Genomic DNA, 26068 nt, shown 5'->3' on the forward strand with positions numbered 1-26068 from the left:
GAGTGACTAACAGACAGCAACTTGACAGAGACAGCAAACTAGCTCGATGACATGGCCAAACACAAGTATGATGCTGAATATATGAAACTGTGTGGACCTTTAACTGATGACTAAGGAGAAAGCTGGGGCTCATGGCTGGACCAGTTGGGAGCCACTGTTCTAATGTATGAACTAATATGGTTTACAGATGTCCTAACCTTTGTAAAGGGGGGAAAATTTTGATTTAATAAAGTACTTTATTTGCTTAAATTTCACCGGTGTTAATGTTCTCAGTACAAAGCAGCATGAGTAGCATCCACAAACACTGTTTTGCTGTGGTCCATATCAGACAGCTCTTTCCTTCCTCTTGGCAGTTTTGAACTTTCCCAGTGCACTGTGCTGATAATGATTACACCACCACATTGGCATAACGCCACATTTGCGGTTACAAATGACAAATGAAAACCCTGCCAACTCTGGCCTGCCAGGTCTACACTGAGTATCACTGCCCTTCATGTTGAAACATGTATCATCAGTAGAAATTTAACACCATCTGAACACAATTATGATTAGTCAGTTTCCATATTACAAAGATTTATTTATATCTGCTTATAAAACATTTGCCAATGCCAAATATTATGAAAACACAAAGCAGACATTAACAGTTAAATCATTCAAACACACAAGCGCACGCACACACACACACCACATTTACATTTGAAAGTGTAATTACAAGACCTCAAATAAAAACACTTTACTTTACCATTCACACATTCAGAGATTGTTCATACAGTAAATGTATGTTCTCTTTGTTGCCTGTTGTGTTCTCAGTCACGGCAAGTTAAAACATCAGAGTGAGACCATGGGCTTTGTCAGTCTCTTAAAAACCTGTACCAAAATGTTTCTGTTTGGTGACATGCAGCCGGTCATGTCAGGAAATGTGTGTCTGATGTTTCAAAAAGAGGTTTTTTTAGAGTTGTGAAGGCACTCTAACCCAGTCTGACGCAGTTCTGCTCCTCTACAAGCCTCAGGTGGCCTGAAGCTGTGGTCTTGAGGTACTCGCTTCTCCCTGAGCCAGGCCGTTAGCCCTGCTGACGCCAGGGCATGGAACCTCCTTCTTAGGGAGGGCAGAGGCAAACATTGTGTCCAACATGCCCAGCACCTCCAGGAGGTCCTGCTGGTAGTCGATCTCTCTCTCCAGCAGATCCTGCAGACGCAGCAGCTGTCGGTCCACGACTGGTGACTGGCCGATTATTGACTGATAGATGTCCAGGATCATCTCAGCTGCTGTGACGAGGACGGGAGCAAACCTGGGGTCAACCACGTTCCTGGAGAATAAACGGAAAAAAAGATTTAAGTTTTCATGTGCACTTGTACTTCTGCATACATGCAACCCAAGTAAATGCAATGCAATACTTGAGTTATTAAGTTTTATCTGTGTCTTACCCTATGAGGAAATTGAGCAACCGAGCAAGTCCCTGTTCATCCCTTCCTGCCAGAGCGTTCTTCAACGTTCCTCTCCGGTCCAGCTCCTTTATGACAGCAACTGTAATCTCTGGCTTTCGCAGTCTTGTCCATGTCTATAAATTAAATTGAATATACTTTATAATAAGGGCAATATCCAAGACAGCCATTTAGCTAGCAACAGGAAAGAAGCATGAGTTACTGCTTTATACTGCAAATTGAAAAATGACCACTTTGATTAACCTTAAGAAAACAATTTCACCTTGTTGATAATATTATAAATGCATGAAATGTGTACCTCCAGAGCGGTATCCAAAGCCTTTGATACATTAAATTTCTTGAGCTGCTTGTCGTATTTGGCCAAATGCTGTTTCACTGGCTTGCTGACGAGATAATCGTCCTGGAAAAAGATCGAGAACAAAGAAATCAATTAGCAATGATGACAAAGAAAAGTAAAGTAATTAGTCATGGTACGTTTGACCTTGTCTTCTCATGGAGAATAATAACTCAGTAGACCACATCATATCTCAGACTGCTGACATCAGCTACTGCGTGTTAACCAAATGTAAACACACCTGTTTAGGGACGTAGTTCTTCCCCTTCACAAAAACACGATATGAGGGTCGTCGCCTCTGTTGCCCAGAGACTTCCTTTGACTCTTCAAGGCTCTTCCTGTGTTTGATACTCAGAATACTGTTGGTCATACCCACGACGATGGACTCATCGTTCGGCTGAGGAGAGAGATGCATTCATAGTTTTAATGTCAAGAATTCCAGAGCAGACATAAAATAAGACAAAATCAGTTCACTTCCATGACGATTCATTTATGAGTCTGTCAGAGAGTTTTAAAGGGCTGTCAGAATTCTTGAGATAATCATGAAATTCAGTCGATGGATCACTCAAGAGATCATCATTCAACAATTCCTTCAATACACAAGAACCTGGAGTTACTGCCTCGTGGTTGTATGCCTCCACCAGCCAGTCAAGTCGCAGTTACAGTTTACATCTATGTCTGTCCAGACTCATTTGTAGCCATGACACAGAAGATCTTAATAATCACCACAGTTTCAAGATGGGCACCCAAGACCAGTGTCACCAATTCAGTATCTGACCAAATGTCTCCCCTTCTCTTCCTGAGGTATGGTGTTGAATAAACATTATTGAAAAGTGTTTTTGCAGAACATTATTATGTCACAGTGAAGTTGACCTTTGACCTTATGGATATAAACTGTCATCATTTCATTCTTTAGACATTTATGTGACATTTTCGATAATCAGTGTACAAATTCTTGGGTGATGGCCCAAAGCATGTTTTCTGAGGCGACAGTGACCTTTAACCACCAAAATCTAGTCAGCTCATCCTGGAGTCCAAGTGGACATTTGTGCCTAATTTTAGGACACTGCCTCAGGGCCTGCTTGAGATATCACATTCACCAAAATGGGACAGATGGACAACCCAAAAACACAATGCCTCCAGCCATGTCTGTCATCGACGTGCAGGCAAAAACACAATCAGCTCCTGCAGCCTGACACTGGTATAGACCATGGCTACAGCTGGGACAGCATCTCTTTTTAGGAGTGCATGTTTTGTACATATTAAGATGACTGTGGTGGTGATGGCAAGGGAAAATACAAAAGCACTGAGAGCCCAAAGTAAAGAAAAAAAGGGTTATCTGTTCACATGAGGCTGCACAGTGTGTTCTGGAAATCCTACACCTTCATGCCAACACCAAGAGGAGAGAATGTACTGATTCATCTATCGATTTAAACCTCTGGTAATACTGGATATTTCTGTTGACTGCTTCAGAAACTGAATCTGTCCGTTTGCAGCCTCAGAGCTGGTCCTTCAAATCACAGCTTCCTCTGCAGGTGCACCTCAGATACAAGAAATTTTTTATCACTTTGCATTGAGGTTTTTAGTTTATAGACCACAGTCAGCCAAATAAGGCTTTTCCCACCTCGGGTGACTTATAACTCAGCATGTAATTGTCATAAATTTTGCTTTGCTTATTTGAATTCATCTTTCTATATTTCATTTATCTTCAACCATGAAAAACTGGTAATATAACATGATGATTGGTTGAATCTAAATACTTACAGCCAGAGCCAGACTGAGGATGGAGGCAGCGTAGTCAAAGTTGTGGACCACTTTATAGTTGGTTGTGTTGTACACCTTCACATGCCTGGAAAGACAAACAGAGGCTCTATGTTAGATCAGGTTCATATAAAATGAGAGCTATAACAGACATGCATACTGTAACATACACCTGCCCCTGTACCTGTCCAGAGAAGCTGACAGCAGTCTCTCTCCGTTGTTGCTGAGACATAAACTGGTGACAGTTTTGTGATGGTTCTTCAGAGACACCAGAGGCTGGCCTCCTTTTAGCAGATCCCACACTTTCACAAAGCGGCCACCTAAAGAGAGTGAAAACATTTTTAAAAATGTCCTGGATAAACATTAGTAAATATAATGTTGCATGTGTGCATGAGCGCAGTCATTTTCAGGGAGGCCATTGCGTAGGAAATCCATTTCATGTTGTTCTTGTCCTGGCCGACATCACAACCAAACATACAATAGACTTAAATGCTGTTGTCTTCCTTGTTTGTCATGTCCCAGCTCATTCAATTTTCAACCTGTACTAACCTAACAAGGCTGAAGGACCCTTATATTCACATCCTTAAACACTAGTAACAGAACTTGAGTTTGGCCTGACAACAACAGGGCACATTTCCTGGATGCACTGACTAAATGATGGTGATGATGATAACGGCTACCCACCTGCAGAGACGAGGAGTCCCTCTGAAGGATAGAGAAGAAGACTCTCCACTGGCTGACCGTGGTCCATGGTCATCACACTCTTATCCGTTCTGGCATCAAACAGTTTCAGCGTGTGGTCGTAAGATCCTAGGATAACAACAGCAACTGTTAGTCGAACAAAAACAGGCTAAACTCCTTCATCCTCATCCTCCTCTTTCTAGAGCTCATTTAACTTTTTCTTACACCAACAGCATTAAAAAGTTTCTCCATCTCACCAGTAATGAAGAGATCTCTGTTGAGTTTGCTCGTGACACCACAGCGAATGTAATCTGTGTGTTCTTGGTAGGTGTTGAGCTCAGTGGCATTTGGGATGTCCCAAAGTCGACAGGTGTAGTCGTCTGACCCTGTGAGGATCTGGTAACGGTCTGAGGTGAAGTCTGTGACGTGTACAGCCCTGAGCAGAAATAAAATGAGAGACAAAATTCATGTCAGTTCACTTTGATGACCTGATGTTATTAAGACAGTAAGTCAGTTTAAACGTTGTCAGAATTCTTGAGATCATCATAAAATTCAGTCGATGGATCACTCAAGAGATCATCATTCAGCAATTCATGTTTTAAGGCTAGGACAGCAAAACACGATCAGACAATGACACATGGGATACCTACTTTGTGTGCCCTTTGAACATCCTGATTGCCACCTTGCCGCTGACATCAAACAGCCGGACCACAGAGTCCTCACATCCCGCCACGAGCAGCTGACCGTCTGACCTGAATCTCCCACAGTATGCAGTATCCTTAAACCGCGTAAATGTCTTCACAGGCTCCTGCGAGAACGGCCCATAAATATGGATCTGTAGAGAGACCAGAGTTAGAACGAGAGACTGCATACTGATACTTGATTATTCATGAAGGGAACACTGATTTAATTCAATTCATACAGAGAAGCCAACTTACTCTTGTGAATGCTGTCACAGCAAAGTTATGTGGAGCCACTGGGGAGAAGTCTATGTTTGTAATTGCTCCAAATTCTTTTATCTGGATTGGAGCCTGTCAGAAACAAAGGTGCATTGTTAAGACTGAGAAACAAAATTAAGGATGTGCTTGTCTTGCTCACAGTAATAATACGACAGTAGAGGAGACTCACCTTGTAGTTTCTCCAGTACAGTGTGTCTTGTGTGACTTTCTCTCCAAGTTTAGGGTATACTTGGATTTTTGTAGGTCTAAATGCAGCCATTTCTGTGTTGATCACAATGCTCTTTGTCTGTCAATATACAGAAAACAAAACATGGATATTAAGTTACAGCAAGAGATGTGACACTGGGGGTAGTTAACCTCTTAAACCCCACTAATCTGCTGGTATGTACTTTTAAACAGACAATGTTCAAACCAAGACAAATGTATTTTAAATTTTAGTTGCAGATAAAAAAAGTTGACAATCCAGCCCAGTGTAAACATGACATAGCTTCAAAAAGGAGCTGGAACAAGCGAACAGAATATGACACTGTCAGACAGAGTGAGAACAGATGGTTTGCCACAACCTTAAATCTATTTAAGGGAAAATAAACGTGGTAAAATGGATGGTAAAGGGGTCAATGGCTTAACCAGGATTGTGTGATGTAAAAGACTACAAAAGAGGGCATCAAATTCAACAACATGCACTGAATGGCAACAGAGGTCACACTCATTGAGCATCACAAACCACCACACTACCGGTCTGAAGGCTAAGCTAACAGGTTCACTACTTTGAGACAGTTGATTTATTCACTCAAGTTTACGATTGTGCATTAAGAGAGCTCAATAACGAAGCAGAATTCCACAGTCAAGTGGTTTAATTACACGTAATGTTAATGGTTTGAGAACGAAAGCAGCGTATTAGACAGACAAGTTACCTAAGCCAACGTGTTCAGTACTTACAGCAAGTTAGTTAGCACGCCTAGCATTTTCTACCATAAACTGCTTTCCGATTATTCTCACCTTTGAGCGAAAATGTGCCCGAGTGCAGTCTTGTTTTTTAAGTACGATGTGTTAAAATTAGATTGCACCGATGTTGTTAGTCCAAGTAAACCAAAAGTTGCTCATTTTAAGGAGTTATCACGTTGCGTCTCGGTGCACTGGAGGACGCCATGATTACAAACGTGACTACATCCGGTATGAATGGCTTATCTTTATTGTTCACTGAAAGGAACATTTTTTCTTCATCTTAAAATATAATTTTCGTAGCACAGGCGCTAAACGTAATATTTTACATTTTTATCAGGGTTATATATTCAATAGCTCATTTAATTGTATTTATAAAAAAATAAATCTACTTCCTTTTGGCGAAATGTGGCAGAAATACTAATTTGATCTATTTATATTTATTAATGTAATGAATAGTAGTTTAATTTGTAATATTTTAAGAGTTTGTTAAAACAATTTAGCTACTACCGTAAAATCTTCTTTTTTTAAAAAAAAGCTTCAAGAGTTCTTACTATAAGATGATTTTAGAAAGCAGGTCATTTTTGGACGTCATTCCCGTGACTTAAAAAATTCTGAACGGACGGATTTAATACTAGAATTTAAGATTTAAGACACATTTTGAAAACCTGCGGACAGTTCCGGCATGTTATCGACCTGTGTGCGTCACTTCCGGTCTTCCCTCCTTTCTCTGAGCTTCTGTCGACTGTGTGGCCCGCGTGTTTACACACTCCCAGGTCAGTTCAAGTCTCTGTAGCCCTTTAAGCTGTCAGCCTCGTGTAAATTTGACTTTGTAGAGGAAGAACTGTCCTCTGTGTCACATTACAGCCCGTGGAGGAAAAGGTAAACTATACTTGAATGCTAGCATCAGTTTGAAGAGGCCTGAGCTAGCTGTTTAGCTTGGCTAGTTAGCCAACAAGCCGACAGTTCAGTTGTCAGACTTCCTGAGAGCCCGGTTTAAGAAAAATAAACCTCCCAGTCTCGAAGGTTTAAACATCAAGCATGAGCCCACAGCACATCTTGCTCTCTCGCTATGACACACTAGGAAACATAAGCTCGTAAAGCTATAAGCTAACTGATATCTGTTTGCTTTACATAATGTTGAGAGCCTAACTTAGCCACTAACTGTAGCCGACCACCTCTGTCTGATTCATGCAGAACTTGAGTCGAGACTAAAAAAGTGTGCAGCTATTTTTGGGCTTCTGGCAGCTGTTCATTCTTGCTCGTTTGCTGTGCCAAATGGCGAAACGACTAGGGGGATTTTGGGGGAGTTTTAGGTTTGGCACTTCACTGTAATTGCAAACCCTATGCATCTAATGAACTGCTGGAATCACACATTAGGTGTTTACAGTTTAATCACCTGTCAATTTGTTAGTCAGTAAATGTAGACGTGTTCACAGTTTTGCATATTTCCCTGTTATTGATTCTCATTTCAAGATCAGATTATTAGTATGCATGTAGAAGGATGTCTTCACTAGAAAACGGATGTTGCATGGATGAAGTTGGTGGAATGATTAGTGGTGCTTTCATATGTCTCCTATCTTTATGTCTGATGAGAAAGTGTTACTTCCGATTGACTAAAGGTAGTGACTAAATATTTGACCATTTGTGTGGCTCTTTCCTGTGTTAGATGAAGGAGTTGATAATGAACCAGGAGAAGCTCGCCAAACTGCAGGCGCAGGTCCGCATAGGCGGCAAGGTGAGTTGAAATGTGTGCTGGGAAATGACTTTAAAGGTCCAGCATGTAGGATTCAGTAGTGTCATGTAGCAGTGAGGCTACAGTAGTGAAAATGTTCTTGTATATCAAGCATGTAGGACAACTATGGTGGCCTCCGTAAAAATGAGAATGAGCCAGTGTTTGATTTGTCCGTTGTCCTGATATACTGTTGAACAACATGGCACACTCCGTTGAAGAGGACCTGCTCCATATGTAGATATAAACAGCTCATTGGTAAGGTAATGAAAATGTAACATTTTCAGGTGATTATAAACTAATGAAAGTATAGTTGTGAATATTTTGTACCATTTATGCTATTAGATGCCTCTAAATCCTACACACTGGACCTTTAAGAAAATGTTTCATATTTCCCTGAGTCTTGACATTGGGTTATTGGTTCCTATATTCATTGTTGTACTCTGTAGGGGTCGGCCCGCAGAAAGAAGAAGGTGGTGCACAGGACAGCAACAGCAGATGACAAGAAGCTGCAGTTTTCCCTCAAGAAACTGGGAGTCAACAACATCTCTGGCATCGAGGAGGTACAGCAAATTCTTTATGAAAAGCACAACAGTAGGCAGAAAGGTTGTCTTCATGACGGGGTTCTCAGCTTAAAAGTAGAGTAATAAATATAACATGCAGGGTTGGAAATTTGCACCAGCCACCGGTCAGATGCCAGTAAAATATGTAAGTAGCTGCTAGATTTGCTGAAGTTGCCTGCCAAAAATACAATGGTAATCTGTTGAGAGTGGCTGGTAGATTTTGGAATCCACCTGTCACAGTGTCACAGGGACAAAACAGTTAAATTTCCCATCTTGCTAATGTGATACAAGAGGCGAAATTTGACAAAAAAGGGACTCGAAAAATTACAGATTCTTAACAAATGACGCCCTCTAATTGTTGTGTTCCACTGCTGAAACAAAGAATTAATTAATCAATTGAAAAAGAAAAGAGAAATAAAAATTACATGTTGTGATATTTCAATTTGATGCTTCATCCTCTGTGATACTGACCTTTAAACTTCGCTCTTCCTTTTTTCCCTTTACTTCCTTTTGTGTTTGACTGTAGGTGAATATGTTCACAAACCAGGGCACAGTTATCCACTTCAATAATCCAAAGGTTCAGGCCTCCTTGGCTGCCAACACCTTTACGATCACAGGGCACGCTGAGAACAAGCAGCTCACAGAGATGCTCCCAGGAATCCTAAACCAGCTGGGAGCCGACAGTCTAACCAGCCTCAGGAGATTAGCAGAGACCCTGCCCAAACCAGGTACCCACAACTCTCTTTATTGATCTGTTTGCAGGTATCAGTTGTGTTGTATGCTGTTTTTTTTAACAATCTGTTGTTTGTTCTTCTTCCTCCTCATAGCTGGAGAGAACAAAGCCCCCATGGTTGCTGCTGAAGAGGATGATGATGATGTCCCAGGTAAGCAAATTTACACATCCCCTTTCCAAACAAACATTTGCCTAACTTGTATTATTAATCCATTGGAGCATTATATTAGCCACATTAGTAACAGTGCAGAACAGGCTGACCTAGATGTTTGCATATGTGTCTATCACATGGAACATTTATGATGTCATGTCTAGTAAGTTTAGTCTGAGTGTATCTGGATGCGTTTCTAAGAACATAATACAAGCTTCTGTCACTGACAGAATTTCTGGATATTTAGGGCTGATATTTTAATTCATATTTAGTAACTAAGTTGTATTTGTATGCCAGATAATTTTTATCTTAGTCAAACATTTTCTTATCAGTCACTGTTGTCTGTCCTCTGCCCCTCTCCCCTCCCCTCTCTGTTTCCTTTTTCAGATCTTGTTGAAAACTTTGACGAGGCTTCAAAGGACGAGGCAAACTAACCAACACCAGCGACTATTTCAGAGCCCCTCTTGACTCACCGTTCTTTGTCACAGCAGTATTTTATAATTGTTCATCTCTGTAACTGCTCTGTGGCTACAAACAGAAGTTGCTTTTTAATTGTAACCTTGACAATTAGGCTAAAACAAGTAAAATTTACTTTTTTATGGCGACTGTCACGTAGCCTTTTGTTTGATTTGCCTCGTTCTGCAGTACAAATGACGTTATTTAATTCAGTGGAATGTGCAAACCTTTTTTCTTTCACACGCTGCCTCTCCTGCATTGTCGTGCCCACACATCAAACATGTATTGGTGGAATTAATCATGTAATAAAAATGACGTTTACTCATGGTCCTAGTTTGCTCATTTTCCTCAGGTGATGAGGTAATGGAACTCAGTAATAACTAAACGTTGACTATTTGTCTTCACTGACTGCAGTAAAAGCAGTATATGTTATCTGTAGGTGTAAGCCTGTCGTTGACATGTGAGCTCAGTACTGTTGTGTGTATGCTGACGCACTTGACAGACCACAGCCCAACACATACTCTTATAATTAGTGTGTAAGTGGGGAAAAGCTTCAGATTGCAGTTAAATGTTAAGTGTAACCTTTAGGTGGCATGTATAGATGGCAACTTTGATTAAAGTTGACACGTCTTGTTCCATGATGTCAAAGGCTGACAAATGTGGTGGAAATCCATCCAGTGTGGACAGACTGTGACATAGAGCTGTATGCATCAAGCACAGACCAGTGTAGCTCCCTCTAAAAGGTGAAGTACAGTAGTTGCTGTGCATAGCCCCATTCATGATTTTCAAACATGATTTTAATGTCCTTTTAAATAGTCTCTTCTGTATGTGGAATAAAAGAATGAACTTAACTCCTTTTGACATTCTGTATATCAAGTTAGAGGTGTGGCAAATTGATCGATTTAGCTGATTATTTCAAAACTCAGAGCTGTACCAACAGCAAAAAACAAGCCTCTTTCACATGCACCTTGAATGGTAAATGGTCTGCCAGAGTTCTGTGTCACTGTGAAGCTGGAGCTGGAGTTAACTTTTCATCTAAAGTGCTGAACAAATTTTCTAGCTCAGGACCTTGGAGCTTTTCTGTAAATCACTGAAGCTCTGGTTGAAACAGCAACATACTGGGGTAATGTTTTTTTTTAAAAAAAGATTACAGTATGCCTATACAAGATGGGTTTAACATCAGCACTAAGGTGAGACTTAATACACATGAGGCGAGGTCACCTGTTGATGCCACTAAATATCAGCTGGCAATGTATCTGTGCTGAATTCTGATGCTCAATATGCAGCCAGTTAAACACTCAACCGACAATGTGTGTGTCATGCATGAAAGGGTCCCAAAGGTTTTCTGAATCAGGGGCACAAAAGAAGTAATACACAGTGAGATACTCAAATCTATATTAAGACGACATTGGTTAAATGTGTTTTTGTGGTTAGGTGTTGAAACTTGTTGACTTCTCTCTTGAGCAGTCTTGACAGTGCTGCTGACCACTTTGTAAACCTCAAGGTCTGGGGATTCATATGCAAGTAACACCATGTTCCGAGAATTTGTGGGTTTATTCACATTGATTCATCTGATTCTTAGAAAAAAGAAGTTAGGTGACTCAAAGCTATCTTTGACCTTGAAGCTGTGTGGACAGAGACACTGAAACCAAACTGAAACATTTTAAAAACCTGAAAATTACAGTATATAAGCATTCATGACTAGCTAAGATCCACAAGATTACAACTGAACAAAATTAAGTGTCAGAATGATATGTTAAATATGCTTAATGCCTGCTTCACACCACAGACTACACGATGGTCCACACCAATCATCCCCGGTCGTCTTTCACGGCGTGTGTGATGTCATTGGGTTTTTCTTGTCCTATTTTTATTATTATTGCTATTATTTTAGTCACTGTCGAAGTGATGTCCTCAGAGGAAATATCAATAAAACTGGGGTGTTGCTGCCGTACAGTCGTCCACGGCAGCAGATCACTTTGTGTTCCTTTTGGTCAAAGTGACATCTGTGACGGGAACAGTTGTGAACGACAAAAAGAAACATGCTAGACTTTCCCAAAAGTGGTGTCGGTTGTCATTAACTATGACAGACTACATGAGATGAAATGATGGATTATCGTGCACGACACTCATTGTTGTTCACGATCCATGCCAACACCATACGATGCTGTGTTGGGCAAAAATCGGGCTGATATTGTGTAGTGTGAACCAGGCATAAGTTACCATCAATACACAGTTGTCTCTTTCTCGTCAGTAATCATCAAGCCCATACCAGCTGAGGATTGGCCTTGCCTCATCTGTTGTGCATTAATTTGTAGCAGTGACGGACACAGGATGTTTGAAGGGCAGGGGCAAAAAAGAAAAAAGGGCACCTACTGCATGCCATGGGGACGAGAGGGCAGCCAAAAGGGCACATCCGCTCGTTTTCTTCCAGTAGGGCACATCGTCTTCTTTTGATCACTCAAGAGGGCAGCCAAAAGGGGCCACCCGCTCGTTTTTGTTAATCAAGAGGGTAGCCAAAAGGGCACATCCTCTCGTTTTTGTTAATCAAGAGGACAGCTGATAGGGCACATCTTCTCATTTTCGTCACTCAAGAAGGCACTTTAGCGTGGCGTTTTCAACTGAGGTGGCACCAGGGCAGCCAAAGGGGCACATCCGCTCGTTTTCATCATTCGAGAGGGCAGCTGATAGGGCACATCCTCTCATTTTCGCCACTCAAGAGGGCACTTTTACGCGGCGTGGCAAAAATGAGAGGATGTGCCCTATCAGCTGACCCCCCCCCACTACATCCAGACGAGCGAGAGGTTATTCGAGTACATTATATTCTCTACTTGCAGGCTTTTAAGGAACTGAAACATGAAACCACCTATTTCTGTTCATATGACCAAGCAGGTTTCGCAGAATTTTATCTCATAATGTGGTTACAATATGCATGTCACACTTTCTGTGGTGGATTCTATGAAGTGTCCTGCATGTACACACCTGCCCTACTGTAAGAGGACAAAGAAGAATTACAAGACCGCATGCAAAGCTTTGTTTACCATGGAAGTACCTCACGCACAGGTTAACACATGATGTGATCAGATGATAAACGTAGCTGTGAGGATTGACAAAAGACAAAAATGTGAGTGTGAAATAGCTGACATTTGGACCAACAAAATGGGTTTTGCCCCATATGTGACTAATGGCAGGGAGGGAAAGTCCTGATGGGGGGGGGGAATACCTTCAAAAAGGAGATTTTTTTTGGCCAGGGTAATGCTGGGTAATTTCTGGGATGTAAGTGCAGGATTACTTAATGTAAAGATACATAGGTTGATCAATTGTTTGGTCTGTTAAGTGTGAGGAAACAGTAATAAATGCCCCTTGCAGTATCCCAAAGCCTAACATGACAAATTAAAATCACTTACTTACTGTAGACAAAAACAGCAAATATACATCTCTGAGAAGCAGCAACTAGTGATCTTATTTTGGCGTTTTAGGTTTAAAAGGAATAAAAGTATAGTTCTGGCTACTGTGGTATAATATGTTGAAAGTATGTATTAATATCTGGCAGTATACATGTGTGACAATAGTCATATGTGTATAATAACAGTAGAAGTATGACTAATGACTAATGATGGCAGCAGCAGCAGGAGGCATCTGGCAGGACCACGGCAGCAGCACAACCACACACGTCACACTGTCCAGGCACCGCTGTGATATGAGTTAATCTGAGAGACAGTGGAGCACAAAGGCTCCGGAGAAGAAGCCGAGTTAGTGACATCCAGAATGGCCGAGTTAGCAAGATGCAGTAATAGAATATGAGAGAGAGAGAGCGAGAAGGAGAGAAGGTGCCCGGTGTATTATAGGGGGGTCCTCTGGCAGACTAGGCCTAAGTCAGCCTAACTAGGGGCTGGTACAGGGCAAGCCTGAGCCAGGCCTAACTAGCTTATAAGCTTATAAGCCTAACTGATAAGCTTTATCAAAGAGGAAAGTCTTAAGTCTAGTCTTAAATGTGGAGACGGTGTCTGCCTCCCGGACCGTAACAGGAAGATGATTCCACAGGAGAGGAGCCTGATAGCCAGTGCAGAGGAGCTAAAACAGGAGAAATATGATCTCGTTTCTTAGTTTCTGTTAGTACACGTGCTGCTGCATTCTGAATTAGCTGGAGAGTTTTTAAGGACTTTCTAGAGCTACCTGATAATAGAGAGTTACAGTAATCCAGCCTAGAGGTAACAAAAGCGTGGACCAATTTTTCTGCATCTTTTCTGGTCAGGATAGGGCTAATTTTCGCAATATTACGCAGATGAAAAAATGCAGTCCGTGAGGTTTGTTTTAAATGAGAATTAAAAGACAAATCTTGATCAAATATTCTCCGAGGTTTCTTACGGTAGTGCTAGAGGCCAGAGCAATGCCATCTAGAGAAACTATGTCATCAGATAAAGAGTCTCTGAGTTGTTTGGGGCCAAGAACAATAACTTCAGTTTTGTCTGAATTTAACATCAGGAAATTGGTGCTCATCCAAGTTTTTATGTCTTTAAGGCAGTTATGGAGTTTAGTTAATTGATTACTTTCTTCTGGCTTCATCAATAAATACAACTGAGTATCATCCGCATAACAATGGAAATTTATAGAGTGATTTCTAATGATGTTACCTAAAGGAAGCATATATAGAGTAAATAGGATTGGTCCGAGCACAGAACCTTGCAGAACTCCAAAACAAACTTTGGTACGTAAGGATGATTCATTATGAACGTCAACAAACTGAAAACGATCAGATAAATAAGATTTAAACCAGCTTAGTGCTGAACCTTTTAGGCCAATTAAGTGATCCAGTCTCTGCAGTAGAATTTGATGGTCAATTGTGTCAAACGCCGCACTAAGATCTAATAAAACAAGTACAGAGACAAGTCCTTTGTCTGAAGCAATCAGAAGGTCATTTGTAATTTTAACTAGTGCTGTCTCAGTGCTATGATGCACTCTAAATCCTGACTGAAATTCCTCAAATAAATTATTATCATAGAGAAAATCACACAGCTGGTCTGTGACTACTTTCTCAAGGATCTTTGACATAAAGGGAAGATTAGATATTGGTCTATAGTTGGCTAACACCTCTGGATCCAGGGTGGGCTTTTTTAATAGAGGTTTAATTACAGCTACCTTAAAAGACTGTGGTACATAGCCTGTTAATAAGGATATATTGATCATATCTAATATATGAGTGTTAACTAAAGGAAAGACCTCCTTAAGTAGCCTAGTTGGGATGGGGTCTAAGAGACACATTGATGATTTAGATGAAGAAATCACTGCGGTCAATTCTTGAAGAGAAATTGGGGAGAAGCAATCTAAATATATATTAGGTCTTACAGCTGTGTTTGAGGTTAGATAGGTACTACCTGAGGACAGGAGGTCATGAATTTTGCCTCTAATAGTTAGAATTTTGTCATTAAAAAAGCTCATAAAATCATTACTGCTAAGGGCTAAAGGAATACAAGGCTCAATAGAGCTCTGACTCTCAGTCAGTCTGGCTACAGTGCTGAAAAGAAACCTGGGGTTGTTCTTGTTTTCTTCTATTAATGCTGAGTAATAGTTTGCTCTGGCATTGCAGAGGCCCCTCTTATAAGTTTTGAGACTGTCTGTCCAGATTAAACGAGATTCTTCCAGTTTGGTCAATCGCCAATTCCTTTCAAATTTTCGCGATATTTATTTTAACTTACGGGTTTGAGAGTTATACCAAGGTGCGAACTTTCTTTGCTTTTTTAACTTCTTTTTAAGAGGAGCTACAGAGTCAAGTGTTGTTTGCAGCGAGCCTATGGTGCTATCGACAAAATGATCAAAGTCGGTACAGGAAACCTCTGTTACTGTGGGACTTGGTATTGAATTTAACGACGGAGTAATCTTTTCCTTAAATTTTGCGACAGCACTATCTGATAAACATCTAGTATAGTAACTGTTGCTGAGTGGCGTGTAATCGAGTAAAAAGAAATCAAAAGTAATAGTAGTAGTAGTAGTTTTTGAGAGGACTTAATGAAACTGTTAAAGACTCGTGGGTAGGGCAGAGCCCAAGAGTTTACAGGAGCTAATCGCGTTAGCCATTAAAGTGGACAGTAGGCTAAGAGAGTGACGCAGAGACAGAGCACAGGTTGTGAGATCCCCTGGTACTGCTGCTTCACCTATTGCTCCACGTTGGCCTGTTGAAGCTACTCCTGCAACTAATAACCAGTCTGTTGCTCCCACAAGACAAGAGGAACCCATGCAGTTGGGTTGTAACCGGCTAACCCCAGCCGAGCGCAGTCGGCGCTTCAAAGAGAGACTGTATCTACTGTGGACAGCCTGGACATCAACTCGCCGCATGCCCTTAACGTTTAAACCCAAGTCCTCACCAGTCGCAGCCGGGGTTCTGGTGAGTAGCACTGTGGTCCCTATGTTACCCCGTAAAGGCATTAACATTGAAGCCTGTATTTTGCTAAACGGTGAAACCTTTAAACTGGAGGCTCTAGTTGATTCTGGCTCTGATTTCCAATTTGCTTGATTCCCAGTTTGTTGAACAATCCCTGATAATACTTTGCCCATTGACACACCTCTCGTGGCTAATGCATTAAATGGGGAGTTACTGGCTAACATCTCCCATCAAACAGAGACACTATCACTGTTGCTGGCCGGTAATCATCGAGAGCAAATATCTTTTCATATCATGCCATCCTCTCACGCCCCTCTAGTACTCGGGTTACCCTGGCTCCAGAAACATAATCCAGTCATCGACTGGGCAGCCGGTAAAATTACAAGTTGGAGTTCATTCTGTCACACCTCATGTCTCAAGTCTGCTCTTCCTCCAAGCTCCAGTAAACCCAGTGCAACCCCACCAAAACCTCCGGACCTCTCCTCTGTACCATCCGTGTATCATGACCTGGCTGAGGTGTTCAGCAAACAGTGGGCTCAATCATTACCACCTCACAGACCTTACGACTGCGCCATTGAGCTGCTGCCCGGAGCCCCCCTTCCCACCAGCAGGCTCTACAACCTCTCCGCACCTGAGCGAGAAAGCATGGAAACCTACATAACAGACTCCCTGAACTCAGGTATCATACAACCTTCCTCTTCTCCACTTGGTGCCGGTTTCTTTTTTGTGGAAAAGAAAGATAAGACCCTGAGACCCTGCATTGATTATTGGGGCTTAAACAACATCACCGTCAAAAATAAATACCCATTACCCCTCATTAACTCTGCGTTTGAACCTCTCCGTGGTGCTACTATCTTCACGAAGCTGGACCTGCATAACACCTACCACCTGGTGCCTATAAAAGAGGGTGATGAGTGGAAAACGGCATTCAACACACCCCTGGGACATTTCGAGTACCTTGTGATGCCGTTTGGGTTAACTAATGCTCCAGCCGTTTTCCAAGCATTAGTTAATGATGATCTGAGAGACTTCCTGAATCATTCTGTGTTCGGTTATCTGGATGACATTTTGATTTTCTCCCGCAACCTCGAGGAGCACATTGTGCATGTGTGACAGGTTCTGCAGAGGTTGCTGGAGAATAAGCTGTTTGTGAAGGGGGAGAAGTGCGAGTTTCATGTGACCTCTGTTTCCTTCCTGGGGTACATCCTGGAGAGCGGGCAGGTGAGACCAGATCCCACGAAGATCCAGGCAGTGACGGACTGGCCCCAACCCAAGTCTCGCAACAAGCAGCTCCAGAGGTTCCTGGGCTTCGCGAATTTCTACCAGCACTTCATCAGGAACTACAGTCAGGTAGTTGCACCTTTAACCCAACTCACTACTTCTTCTGTGCCTTTGTCTGGTCTCCTGTGGCTGAGGATGCCTTCAGGGAGCTGAAGAAGCGCTTCACCTCGGCTCCCGTCCTGGTTCAGCCAGATCCTGCCCGCCAGTTCGTGGTTGAGGTCGACGCCTCTGACGTTGGGGTGGGCGCTGTGTTATCCCAAAGAGCTGCAGGAGACAAGCTCCATCCTTGTGCATTCTTTTCCAAGAAACTGTCACCTGCGGAGCGAAACTATGACGTGGGAAACCGGGAGTTGCTGGCTGTCAAGTTGGCTCTGGAGGAGTGGAGACACTGGCTGGAGGGAGCGGAATCACCTTTTACGGTATGGACTGATCATAAAAATTTGGCTTACATTCAAAGTGCTAAACGATTGAACTCTCGCCAAGCCCGGTGGGCTTTGTTTTTTGGCCAGTTCAACTTTAACCTCACTTACTGGCCAGGGAGCAAGAATGTTAAGCCTGACGCCTTATCTAGGCAATTTCACGATGATGGGGGCAGCCCACCTGTGCCAGACACCATTCTCCCCCCGTCCTGTCTTGTTGGTTCTCTGACCTGGGAAATTGAGTCCGTGGTTAGGACTGCTTTCCGTACTGACCCAGATCCTGGTGGTGGTCCCCAGGGTCATTTGTTTGTGCCAGTCTCTGTCCATCCTCAGGTCCTCCAGTGGGGGCACACATCCCGGTTCGCCTGCCATCCTGGAACCTTCCGCACCCTGACGCTCCTACAACGCCATTTCTGGTGGCCCACCATGTCTTCAGACACCCGTGAATATGTCAAGGCCTGTACTGTGTGTGTGTCCGCGGTAAAGCGACCCATCGGCCACCTGCTGGACTCCTCCGTCCACTCCCAGTGCCCGGCCGTCCATGGTCCCACATAGCCCTGGATTTCGTGACCGGATTACCTCCATCCCAAGGTAAAGACACCATTCTAACGATTGTGGATCGTTTTTCCAAGTCTGTTCATTTTGTGGGTCTTCCTAAACTGCCCTCTGCTGCTGAAACTGCTGAACTGTTGGTGGATCATGTGTTCCACATTCATGGAATTCCAGCCGACATTGTGTCAGACAGAGGCCCCCAGTTTACTTCTCAAGTATGGAAGGAGTTTTGCTGAGCACTGGGTGCTACAGTGAGCCTGTCATCAGGTTACCACCCCCAGTCTAATGGTCAGACAGAGAGGGCCTACCAGGACCTGGAGACCACCTTCTGCTGCATATGTGCTCGGAACCCAGCTTCATGGAGCACTCGCCTCGCCTGGGTGGAGTATGCACACAACTCCCTGACGTCAGCAGCTTACGGGTATGACACCATTTGAAGCCTCTTTGGGTTACTTACCACCTGTTTCCCTCCCAGGAGCAGGAGATTACCGTGCCATCGGTCCAGCTCAACCTCCACAGGATCCGCAGAGTCTGGAGGGAGACCAGAGCGGCTCTCCTGCGCACCCAGGACCAGAACCAGAGGTTGGCTGACCAGCGGCGTACTCTTGCTCCGGAGTACAAACCAGGACAAAAGGTGTGGTTGAATGCGAAGGACATTCCCCTCAGTGTGGCTTCTAAGAAACTGTCTCCCAGATTCATTGATCCGTTTGAAGTTGAGTCAGTTGTTAATCCCTCTGCTGTTCGCCTCAAACTCCCTGCCTCTTTAAAGATCCACCCTACCAGTACCTTGTGCCCTCCTACCATCGCCCCTCCACCCCCCGTCTCATTGATGGACACCCGGTGTTCACTGTCAGCCGCATACTGGATGTCCGCCGCAGGGGGCGTGGCTACCAATACCTGGTGGACTGGGAGGGATATGGACCCGAGGAAAGGAGCTGGATTGTTCGGGGGCTGATCCTGGACCCCTCTCTCCTCGCTGACTTATACCGGAGACACCCCGACAAGCCTGGTAGACCGTCTGGAGTCGGTCATTGAGGGGGGGGTACTGTCATGATCCTCATCATGGCAGCCCCTCCCTCTCCCTCATGTGTGTGTGTGTCATTCCCTGTCTGTATTACTCCTCCTGTGTTTCTCCCCCTGTCTGTTCTGTGTGTGTGCATGTGGGCGTGGCTTCCTTCCACAGGCAGTGCCAGGTGAATCCACTCCAGTAATCAACCTCTCCATAAAGCCTCTGGATTCCTCCCTACTTGTCGCCAGATTGTTTCATCAGTCTGTGCGGTAGTTTGTATCCTGGCTCCTGTGTTTTTGGCCTTGTGCTTTGTTAGCTTGTGTAGCTAATGCCTCTGTGTTTCTTCCGCCTCAACTCAGATTGCTGTGCTTGCCTCGTGATCTCGTGTGTGCTACTTCACTGCCTGCCTGTGGACCTTCCTGCCGCCGTCAGCTCTCCTGTGTTTCCCCTCAGAGTGAGTACACTCAAGAAGACGGAACCTACTGCGCCGTGCCGCAGCACTGCCGCCATTACCACGTGGCGGACGCCACACCACGGACACTCTCACTCTCCTCCTCACCGGTGCCTTCACGGAACACGTCGGGATCCTGGGACCACGCTCCACCCCTCCCCCTTGCACTATTCCGCACATTTGAACATTAAAGACTTGTTATTCACTGTACCTGTTTCCTGAGTCGTGCTTTTGGGTCCAGGCTTTAAACCAAATCATAACAAAAAGGAATACTTCACCCACAAAATGACCATTTATAAATCAGTCATGCACTGTGTTACCTTAAATTCATGAAAACTTTGTTTATCTTGCATGCCTCCATGGAAAATGCAAATATAATGATTGATTGCGGATCATTTTGCTAAAAACCTTAGTGTTGGAGTCAGGCTTTGAAGGGAGCAAAAATCAGTTATGTCAGTTCAGTTTTAAATAGTGAAGTTTTAGTGAAAATGCATGTTATTTATTTACTTTATTAATCCCCCTGAGGGGAAATTCAATGTTTTCACTCTTGTCAATTACACACAAGTCCGAAAGACACACACATGCACAAACAGGACCTATACATGCACAAAGTGGAGAGATGTCAGAGTGAGGGGGCTGCCCTTGGTGAGGCGCCCCGAGTGGTTGGGGGGTTCGGTGCCTTGCTCAAGGGCACCTCGGCAGTGCCCAGGAGGTGAACTGGCCCCTCTCCAGCCACCAGTCCACGCTTCCATATTTTGGACTTCTACTGTTGTTTAACGTCATCCCCAACCAATAAATCAATCAATATTGTTGCCATTTTCCATGGAGGCCTGCAAGAAAAACAGTTCTCCTCACAAATCCAAGCTAACACAGCATGACTAACTGATATATAAATGGTTATTTTGTGGGTGAATTATTCCTTTAATGGCTTAAAACAGTTACCAAATTAGTTTGACCAGTCCTTTCTGCTGGGCTCTTGCAGAAGAATCACTAACTTTTAGATCAGATCAACGCCTGTAAAGCTTAAAACATTTTACAACATACAGGAAAGTAATTAGAGAGAGACTAAAAATAATCTCTTTGTTAAATCTCTATTCCATTTCTAAATGTTCTGCTTCCAAAGACACAAAATCTGTAGGCTGATTATTTTGTAAATGAAGAGAAAAGGTTTAATTTCGGGTGAACTTAGAGAAATAGGATTTCCTTTTAAAACAAATGATAAGTTCTCATAAAGACTAAAGATCAAATGTGTGTGTGTGTGTGTTTTTGGCGTGTGCATGTGTGTGTGTGTGTGTGTGTGTGTGTGTGTGTGTGTGGCCTGTTTGTTAAATTCCAGGATTTGTAATCAGATGCATATCTCACATGCTGTGTGATGCTTTACTGTTACAGCTTAAAGGCCGAGGGCAACCCCCCACCCCACCAAACACCCACACTTGACACTTCTTATCTCCATCTCTTGGTCCCTTATTCAGCACTCACAGTTGATGTGTTTACAAAATTTGACATGCAAAGCAGTATAGACGAAATGCACCAGCAATAGGCTGCTATCAGTTTACTGTATCGCTCAGTTTCTGTCTCACCTCCAAAGGTGTCACGATGGCAGTGGTGGTGGTGGTGATGATGACAATGATGATGATGCATGCTGTGTGCAACGATATAAAACCAGTGGTCAGTGGGCAGTTGGAGCATACGACCATCAGAACTTCTACGACAACTTCTGCTCTTGATTCTTTTCACAGCGTCACTTCAGTGTAACTTCCTCCAGATGGTAAGAAATAACCTTCGTGTTGTACCATGTCCTTATTTATAGATTTTTTAAAAATAATTTTACAATTATGATTACTATTTTAATATTTTATTGCTTTTTATATATAATGCCATATGTTCTAACATGGGCTGCTTTTAAATTATTCTTTTATAATTATTTTTAATGTGGCATTTGATTGTATTGTTTCTCAGTTGAAGATGATTAATTAAAGTGATTGATTTTTATAATAACCTCCTCCGCTTGCTGTCACACAATCCTCAGGAGACCTTGTCACTGTGGATATATGGGCTTCTGCTCATCAGCCTCACCAGAGCACAGCAACTCAACCACTTTCCTGAAGGTTGTACGTCCTATTAATGCTCCACATTCTTTTCTATTATTCATTTTACATGTGTTGAATGGTTCTAAATCTGTCCGTCTTGACATGCCAATAAATGTGTGTCTCTGTCTTTTTCTCTATCTGTGTGTAGTTGTGGGGGCAAAATGGAAGGACTCAAATCCAGTCACACTGACCTGCCGTACAAAGACCAACGGAGATGTCACATGGAAGTTTGAAGGTGATGAGATGGAGGATGACGATTACGATGAAAAAATCCAGCGGAATGGTCGAGATCTGTCTGTGTCTATGGTAGAAAATCCCATGTTGGGAGAATACAGCTGCTGGAGAGGATCAGAAATGTTGTCATCAACCTATCTGCTGCTGAAGAAAGATGAGTCAAGTAAGATGCTCTGGTTTCATTCTCCATTTTCATGTCAAGAGTCTCTCAAATAGAGGAACTTACAGTGCAAACATGCATCTAAAATAACCAAAATCTTGAAACTCTGCATGACTGAGTGGGTGGGACGTTTCTCTTTTTAGAGGGTGAGAATGGAAGTTAACAAATACTGACCCATGATGCAATTTCAGCATTAATGTCTCACATTTACTGATATTTTGTCTTTGTTTTTTTGTTTTTTGGTCCAGCAAAGTCCAAATATTTTCCATGAAACGTGTATTCACTCACTTTGTGTATCTTTATAGATGATTTTCCTATCAAGTGTCGGGCAAAGTCGTATGACTGTAACTTCAGCTGTGATTGGACCCACAGTACACAAAGAGCAGTGCGCCTTGGACTGGGCCATGACTGGTAAAGCAAAAATCACAGACAAATTAGTGTTGCATATAGTGTATCCCGATAAACCGTCAAGCTGACATAATTATACCTTTCTCAGTTACATATTTCACTCGATGTTTGTTTTATTGCTTTGCCTCTGCAGCCGAGAAGGTAGGGAGTCGTGCCATTGGGTCAGCAGTGTTCGGCCTGTAAAAGGAAAATTCCACTTTAATTTGTCCCACTCCCTCTCACCCTACGCTGAGGAAACCACCATGCTCGAACTCACTGCCGAGGCCATCACCACGGACTCAATCCTCAGGGGGACCAAGAGTTTTTATCTCAGAGACATCAGTAAGTTGACTGAAACTGGGCTACATTAAAGGCATTCAGCAGAAGATGATCAAGATCTGAGGCATTTTTTGCAACAAAAAAAGGCAAAGTTGTGCACAATATACAAAAATATGACATTCAATAATAAGATCACACATTATCAAAAGGATTTGATAGTTGTTAATAGTTACAAAAACACCTGTGACAACTTAAGAATAAATTAAGAATTCAAGTACAGAAAAGAAAAGAAAGCAAATGTAAGTCATGTCATGATTCCTTACAGGTACACTTCTTTTTTTAAACTGTCATTTCTGTTCTGTCCAGTTCAACCCGATAGTCCCCAGATTGTCAAGTGTCAGGAGGAGGAGGAGAACGTGAATGTGACCATTGACGCACCACAGAGCTGGTCAACTCCTCAAAGCTTCTTCACTCTGGAGCACCAAATCGAATACGTCCTAAGAGATGATGGAACGGTAAACACCAGTCTGGTGATCTTCTTGGTGTCTATCAGTCTCTCCATTTGCCATTCTCATTTCTCGTTTTCTCTCTGTCCGATTTTAGTCTGGATTTTCCTCAACTGCTCTGATACCGAAGGGGGTCAGCAAGCTGAGGGCTCGCTCCAGAGACTCGCTGGTGCCCTCGAACTGGAGCCAGTGGACTCCCTGGAAAAATGTAACCTGCTGAATTTATTGAACCCAGCACTGTCCGCTCCTGCTCTTACATGTCTACAATGTCCTCTCATGTCCTCTTTGTTTTTTACTGTGTGTTTCTGGCTGTCTCCCTTTGGGGCAATCACACACTGATGGTCAAGAGATAACACAGCACTTACCAGACGCTCAGTAATAAGTATCAATAAGATAATAAGATAATAATTTTTATTTAAGACTGTAATCAAAATATTTATTTATGCATATATTTATTATTTATTTAGAGTCATACACACAAAAAGTAGAGCAAACACTATTATAGACATAGTGTGAAATGTAAAAAAGTTTTTCTTGCAAACAAAAGGACTGATGTTCTCCAATGTGAGGTCTGGTAACCACCAGAGGTCCTTTTGAAGGCAAATGGGGGTCCCTGGGAAATATAGACAAATTTGAAATTTGATTTACCAGCAAATAATATCCAATGAGGTTTCATGGCAAAACATCTTATAAAACTGGTCTCCACAGTTTTGCCCATTTAAGGATCCTTGAGGTAATCTACTTAATACATCATTTAAGATGAATCATAACTGGAGGAATTCAGGTCAGACATGATTTAAGACCTTCACATGGTATGTTTCTCGGCCCTGTAAGTTTCTGTGTAAGTGTGTTGGCGTTTCTGAGTATTGTGTCGGTTTGGCACTGTGCAAACCAAATGGCTATTAAAAAACTCTGTGCTTCCTTCCTTATACATGTTCCTTCTTCTTTTATGTGTTGCTCATGTCATGTGTACAACTACTGACTGACTGAATTAGAAATCCCCACTGATTGTTATGCAGTGTCACCCTATATTTATGTACTTCCTGTACATGGGGGTGGACAAAATATTAGAAAGTTCTGAGTAGGGGTTTGTTCCTCACTTAAAATGAAATAACCAGAAACAACACTAGATGCTAGTTCTTTTAGTTACTAATCACTCATACTCATTAATTCACACTAATTAATTTATTGCTAAACAAGTCACCATTTATCATATTCAGTTTGTTGTAGTTAGTTAACACTTTTAGCAATACTGCTTTTTATTTCATTTGACACTATCACATAGTTAAGGCAGTAAAACCTGCAATTACATGTCCGGCATCTATAAATAATCTTAATGGTAATGGTCCAACACTTTTTAAAGAGGAAGAACAAATAAAAAAAAAATAAAAAAAGGCAATGCCGCAAAGGTTTATCATAGCTGCACTTGCTTTACAGACAGATTTGTTACAGATGTCTATTCACACACATTCACACACTGTACAAGGTGCCACCGGCTACACAGCTTTAACACACTCACACACTGATGGAACAGCCATCGGGAGCAATTGGTGGTTCAGTATCTTGCTCAAGGATACTCAAACCAATGGAGGAGCTGGGGATCGAACCACTGATGTTCAGATTAGTGGTCAACCTGCTCCATCGCCTGAGCCACAGATGACAAAAGCATTGAAACCTAGCTAGGATTATGATTTTGTCTTGTTTTGCATATAGTGTATATTGTGACATCAGCATGCACATTTTGCCATCTATTATTCACTGAAATCAGTGGACGCACCAAAAGCCTAACAAAAGTTGCAACATTTGGTATCCTCCCAAACCTTAAAAAGTAAAATCAATGTATTTGCTGACAAACAGGCAAAAAAATAATAATCTTTCCCAATTTTCTTGTCAACATTTTGAACACTGACCTTTCATTAACTCATTGCAGATGATAACCGGAAAAAAGAACCTATGCAAATGCAAAAACACTGAAAAATCTTGCTGCCCAGAGTTGCCATCTGGGTACTTGGACAACTGCAAGAAGAGAAGGGAGAAAAAAAAGAACAACGACGCCAAGTGGAGCCAGACTTCTTAAAAAGAAGATGCTTAATAATAACATGTTTTACAACTGGGATTGTGCTGGTGTACAAACACCTTTTATTTAGGAATTGTGAAATAATATGTGGATGTATTTATATGAAGCAATTAAACTGAATCTGTCAAGTGTTTGAACAAAAATTCAATACTGGGGATGGTTAAGAATTTAAATTTCTAAAAGCTCTGAATTGAAGAAGGTTTAACTTGTGTTGTTGTGTGAATACTTGGTTACCAGTTTATTGAGTATACCTATTTCTAACCAATGCTACTGCAGCAGCTATGCAATAATCTAAACCTTCATGATATTGTTCAGTTTTTGTTAAAAGTTTATTTTATTTTATTAGTATGCACTTTATTAAATGTATGTGGGTTCATGGTTTTTATTATCGTTTCTTAGCAGCTGGAAAATTGAAATGTGGTGGGAAAATTATTGCAAAACAGAGGAATGATTTTAGTTGATATTTTTCTCTTAATCTAACAAGAGGTC

General features: G+C 42.2%; 3 protein-coding genes across 5 annotated transcripts; 2 read left to right on the forward strand and 1 right to left on the reverse strand.

The window, feature by feature from the left end:
* Positions 1–556: 556 nt before the first annotated feature.
* Positions 557–22261, reverse strand: utp15 (UTP15 small subunit processome component). Of its 2 annotated transcripts, XM_078170601.1 has the most exons (13): positions 22128–22261; positions 21427–21488; positions 5348–5464; positions 5158–5250; positions 4870–5054; positions 4477–4655; positions 4223–4348; positions 3723–3858; positions 3542–3626; positions 2019–2174; positions 1742–1843; positions 1426–1559; positions 557–1307 (listed from the first exon to the last, which is right to left on the reverse strand). In XM_078170601.1, exons 3-13 carry the CDS (start codon positions 5435–5437, stop codon positions 1007–1009), a joined length of 1587 nt encoding a protein of 528 aa, XP_078026727.1. In that variant the 5' UTR covers positions 5438–5464; positions 21427–21488; positions 22128–22261; the 3' UTR covers positions 557–1006. The 2 variants fall into 2 exon arrangements, with proteins under 2 accessions (XP_078026727.1, XP_033474738.1); XM_033618847.2 differs by lacking the exons at positions 21427–21488; positions 22128–22261 and adding an exon at positions 6178–6347.
* Positions 6797–10082, forward strand: LOC117252088 (transcription factor BTF3-like). 2 transcript variants are annotated; one of them, XM_033618766.2, is made up of 6 exons: positions 6797–6896; positions 7790–7858; positions 8302–8415; positions 8942–9143; positions 9243–9299; positions 9687–10082. In XM_033618766.2, the coding sequence occupies exons 2-6, from the start codon at positions 7790–7792 to the stop codon at positions 9731–9733; spliced, it is 489 nt and encodes a 162-aa protein (XP_033474657.1). In that variant the 5' UTR covers positions 6797–6896; the 3' UTR covers positions 9734–10082. The 2 variants fall into 2 exon arrangements, with proteins under 2 accessions (XP_033474657.1, XP_033474658.1); XM_033618767.2 differs by having other exon boundaries at positions 6878–7002.
* il12b2 (interleukin 12B 2) lies at positions 21488–25727 on the forward strand. The gene is made up of 8 exons (XM_078170602.1): positions 21488–21614; positions 21876–21954; positions 22085–22333; positions 22636–22741; positions 22872–23059; positions 23363–23511; positions 23600–23710; positions 25433–25727. Exons 1-8 carry the CDS (start codon positions 21612–21614, stop codon positions 25577–25579), a joined length of 1032 nt encoding a protein of 343 aa, XP_078026728.1. The 5' UTR covers positions 21488–21611; the 3' UTR covers positions 25580–25727.
* Positions 25728–26068: the final 341 nt, after the last annotated feature.

This window comes from Epinephelus lanceolatus, chromosome 9 (assembly GCF_041903045.1).
Source record: "Epinephelus lanceolatus isolate andai-2023 chromosome 9, ASM4190304v1, whole genome shotgun sequence".
Taxonomy (NCBI): domain Eukaryota; kingdom Metazoa; phylum Chordata; class Actinopteri; order Perciformes; family Serranidae; genus Epinephelus; species Epinephelus lanceolatus.

Bases quoted from the DNA above. Each gene is read 5' to 3' on its own strand.
- utp15 (XM_078170601.1), bottom strand. From the start codon at position 5,437: ATGGCTGCATTTAGACCTACAAAAATCCAAGTATACCCTAAACTTGGA. The intron at 5,251-5,347 runs GTGAGTCTCCTC...TGTTTCTGACAG, and splicing joins TGTACTGGAGAAACTACAAG to GCTCCAATCCAGATAAAAGA. The intron at 3,859-4,222 runs GTGGGTAGCCGT...CACTCTCTTTAG, and splicing joins GGGACTCCTCGTCTCTGCAG to GTGGCCGCTTTGTGAAAGTG.
- LOC117252088 (XM_033618766.2), top strand. From the start codon at position 7,790: ATGAAGGAGTTGATAATGAACCAGGAGAAGCTCGCCAAACTGCAGGCG. The intron at 8,416-8,941 runs GTACAGCAAATT...GTTTGACTGTAG, and splicing joins ACATCTCTGGCATCGAGGAG to GTGAATATGTTCACAAACCA. The intron at 9,300-9,686 runs GTAAGCAAATTT...TTCCTTTTTCAG, and splicing joins GGATGATGATGATGTCCCAG to ATCTTGTTGAAAACTTTGAC.
- il12b2 (XM_078170602.1), top strand. The intron at 22,742-22,871 runs GTAAAGCAAAAA...TTGCCTCTGCAG, and splicing joins CTTGGACTGGGCCATGACTG to CCGAGAAGGTAGGGAGTCGT. The intron at 23,711-25,432 runs GTAACCTGCTGA...AACTCATTGCAG, and splicing joins AGTGGACTCCCTGGAAAAAT to ATGATAACCGGAAAAAAGAA.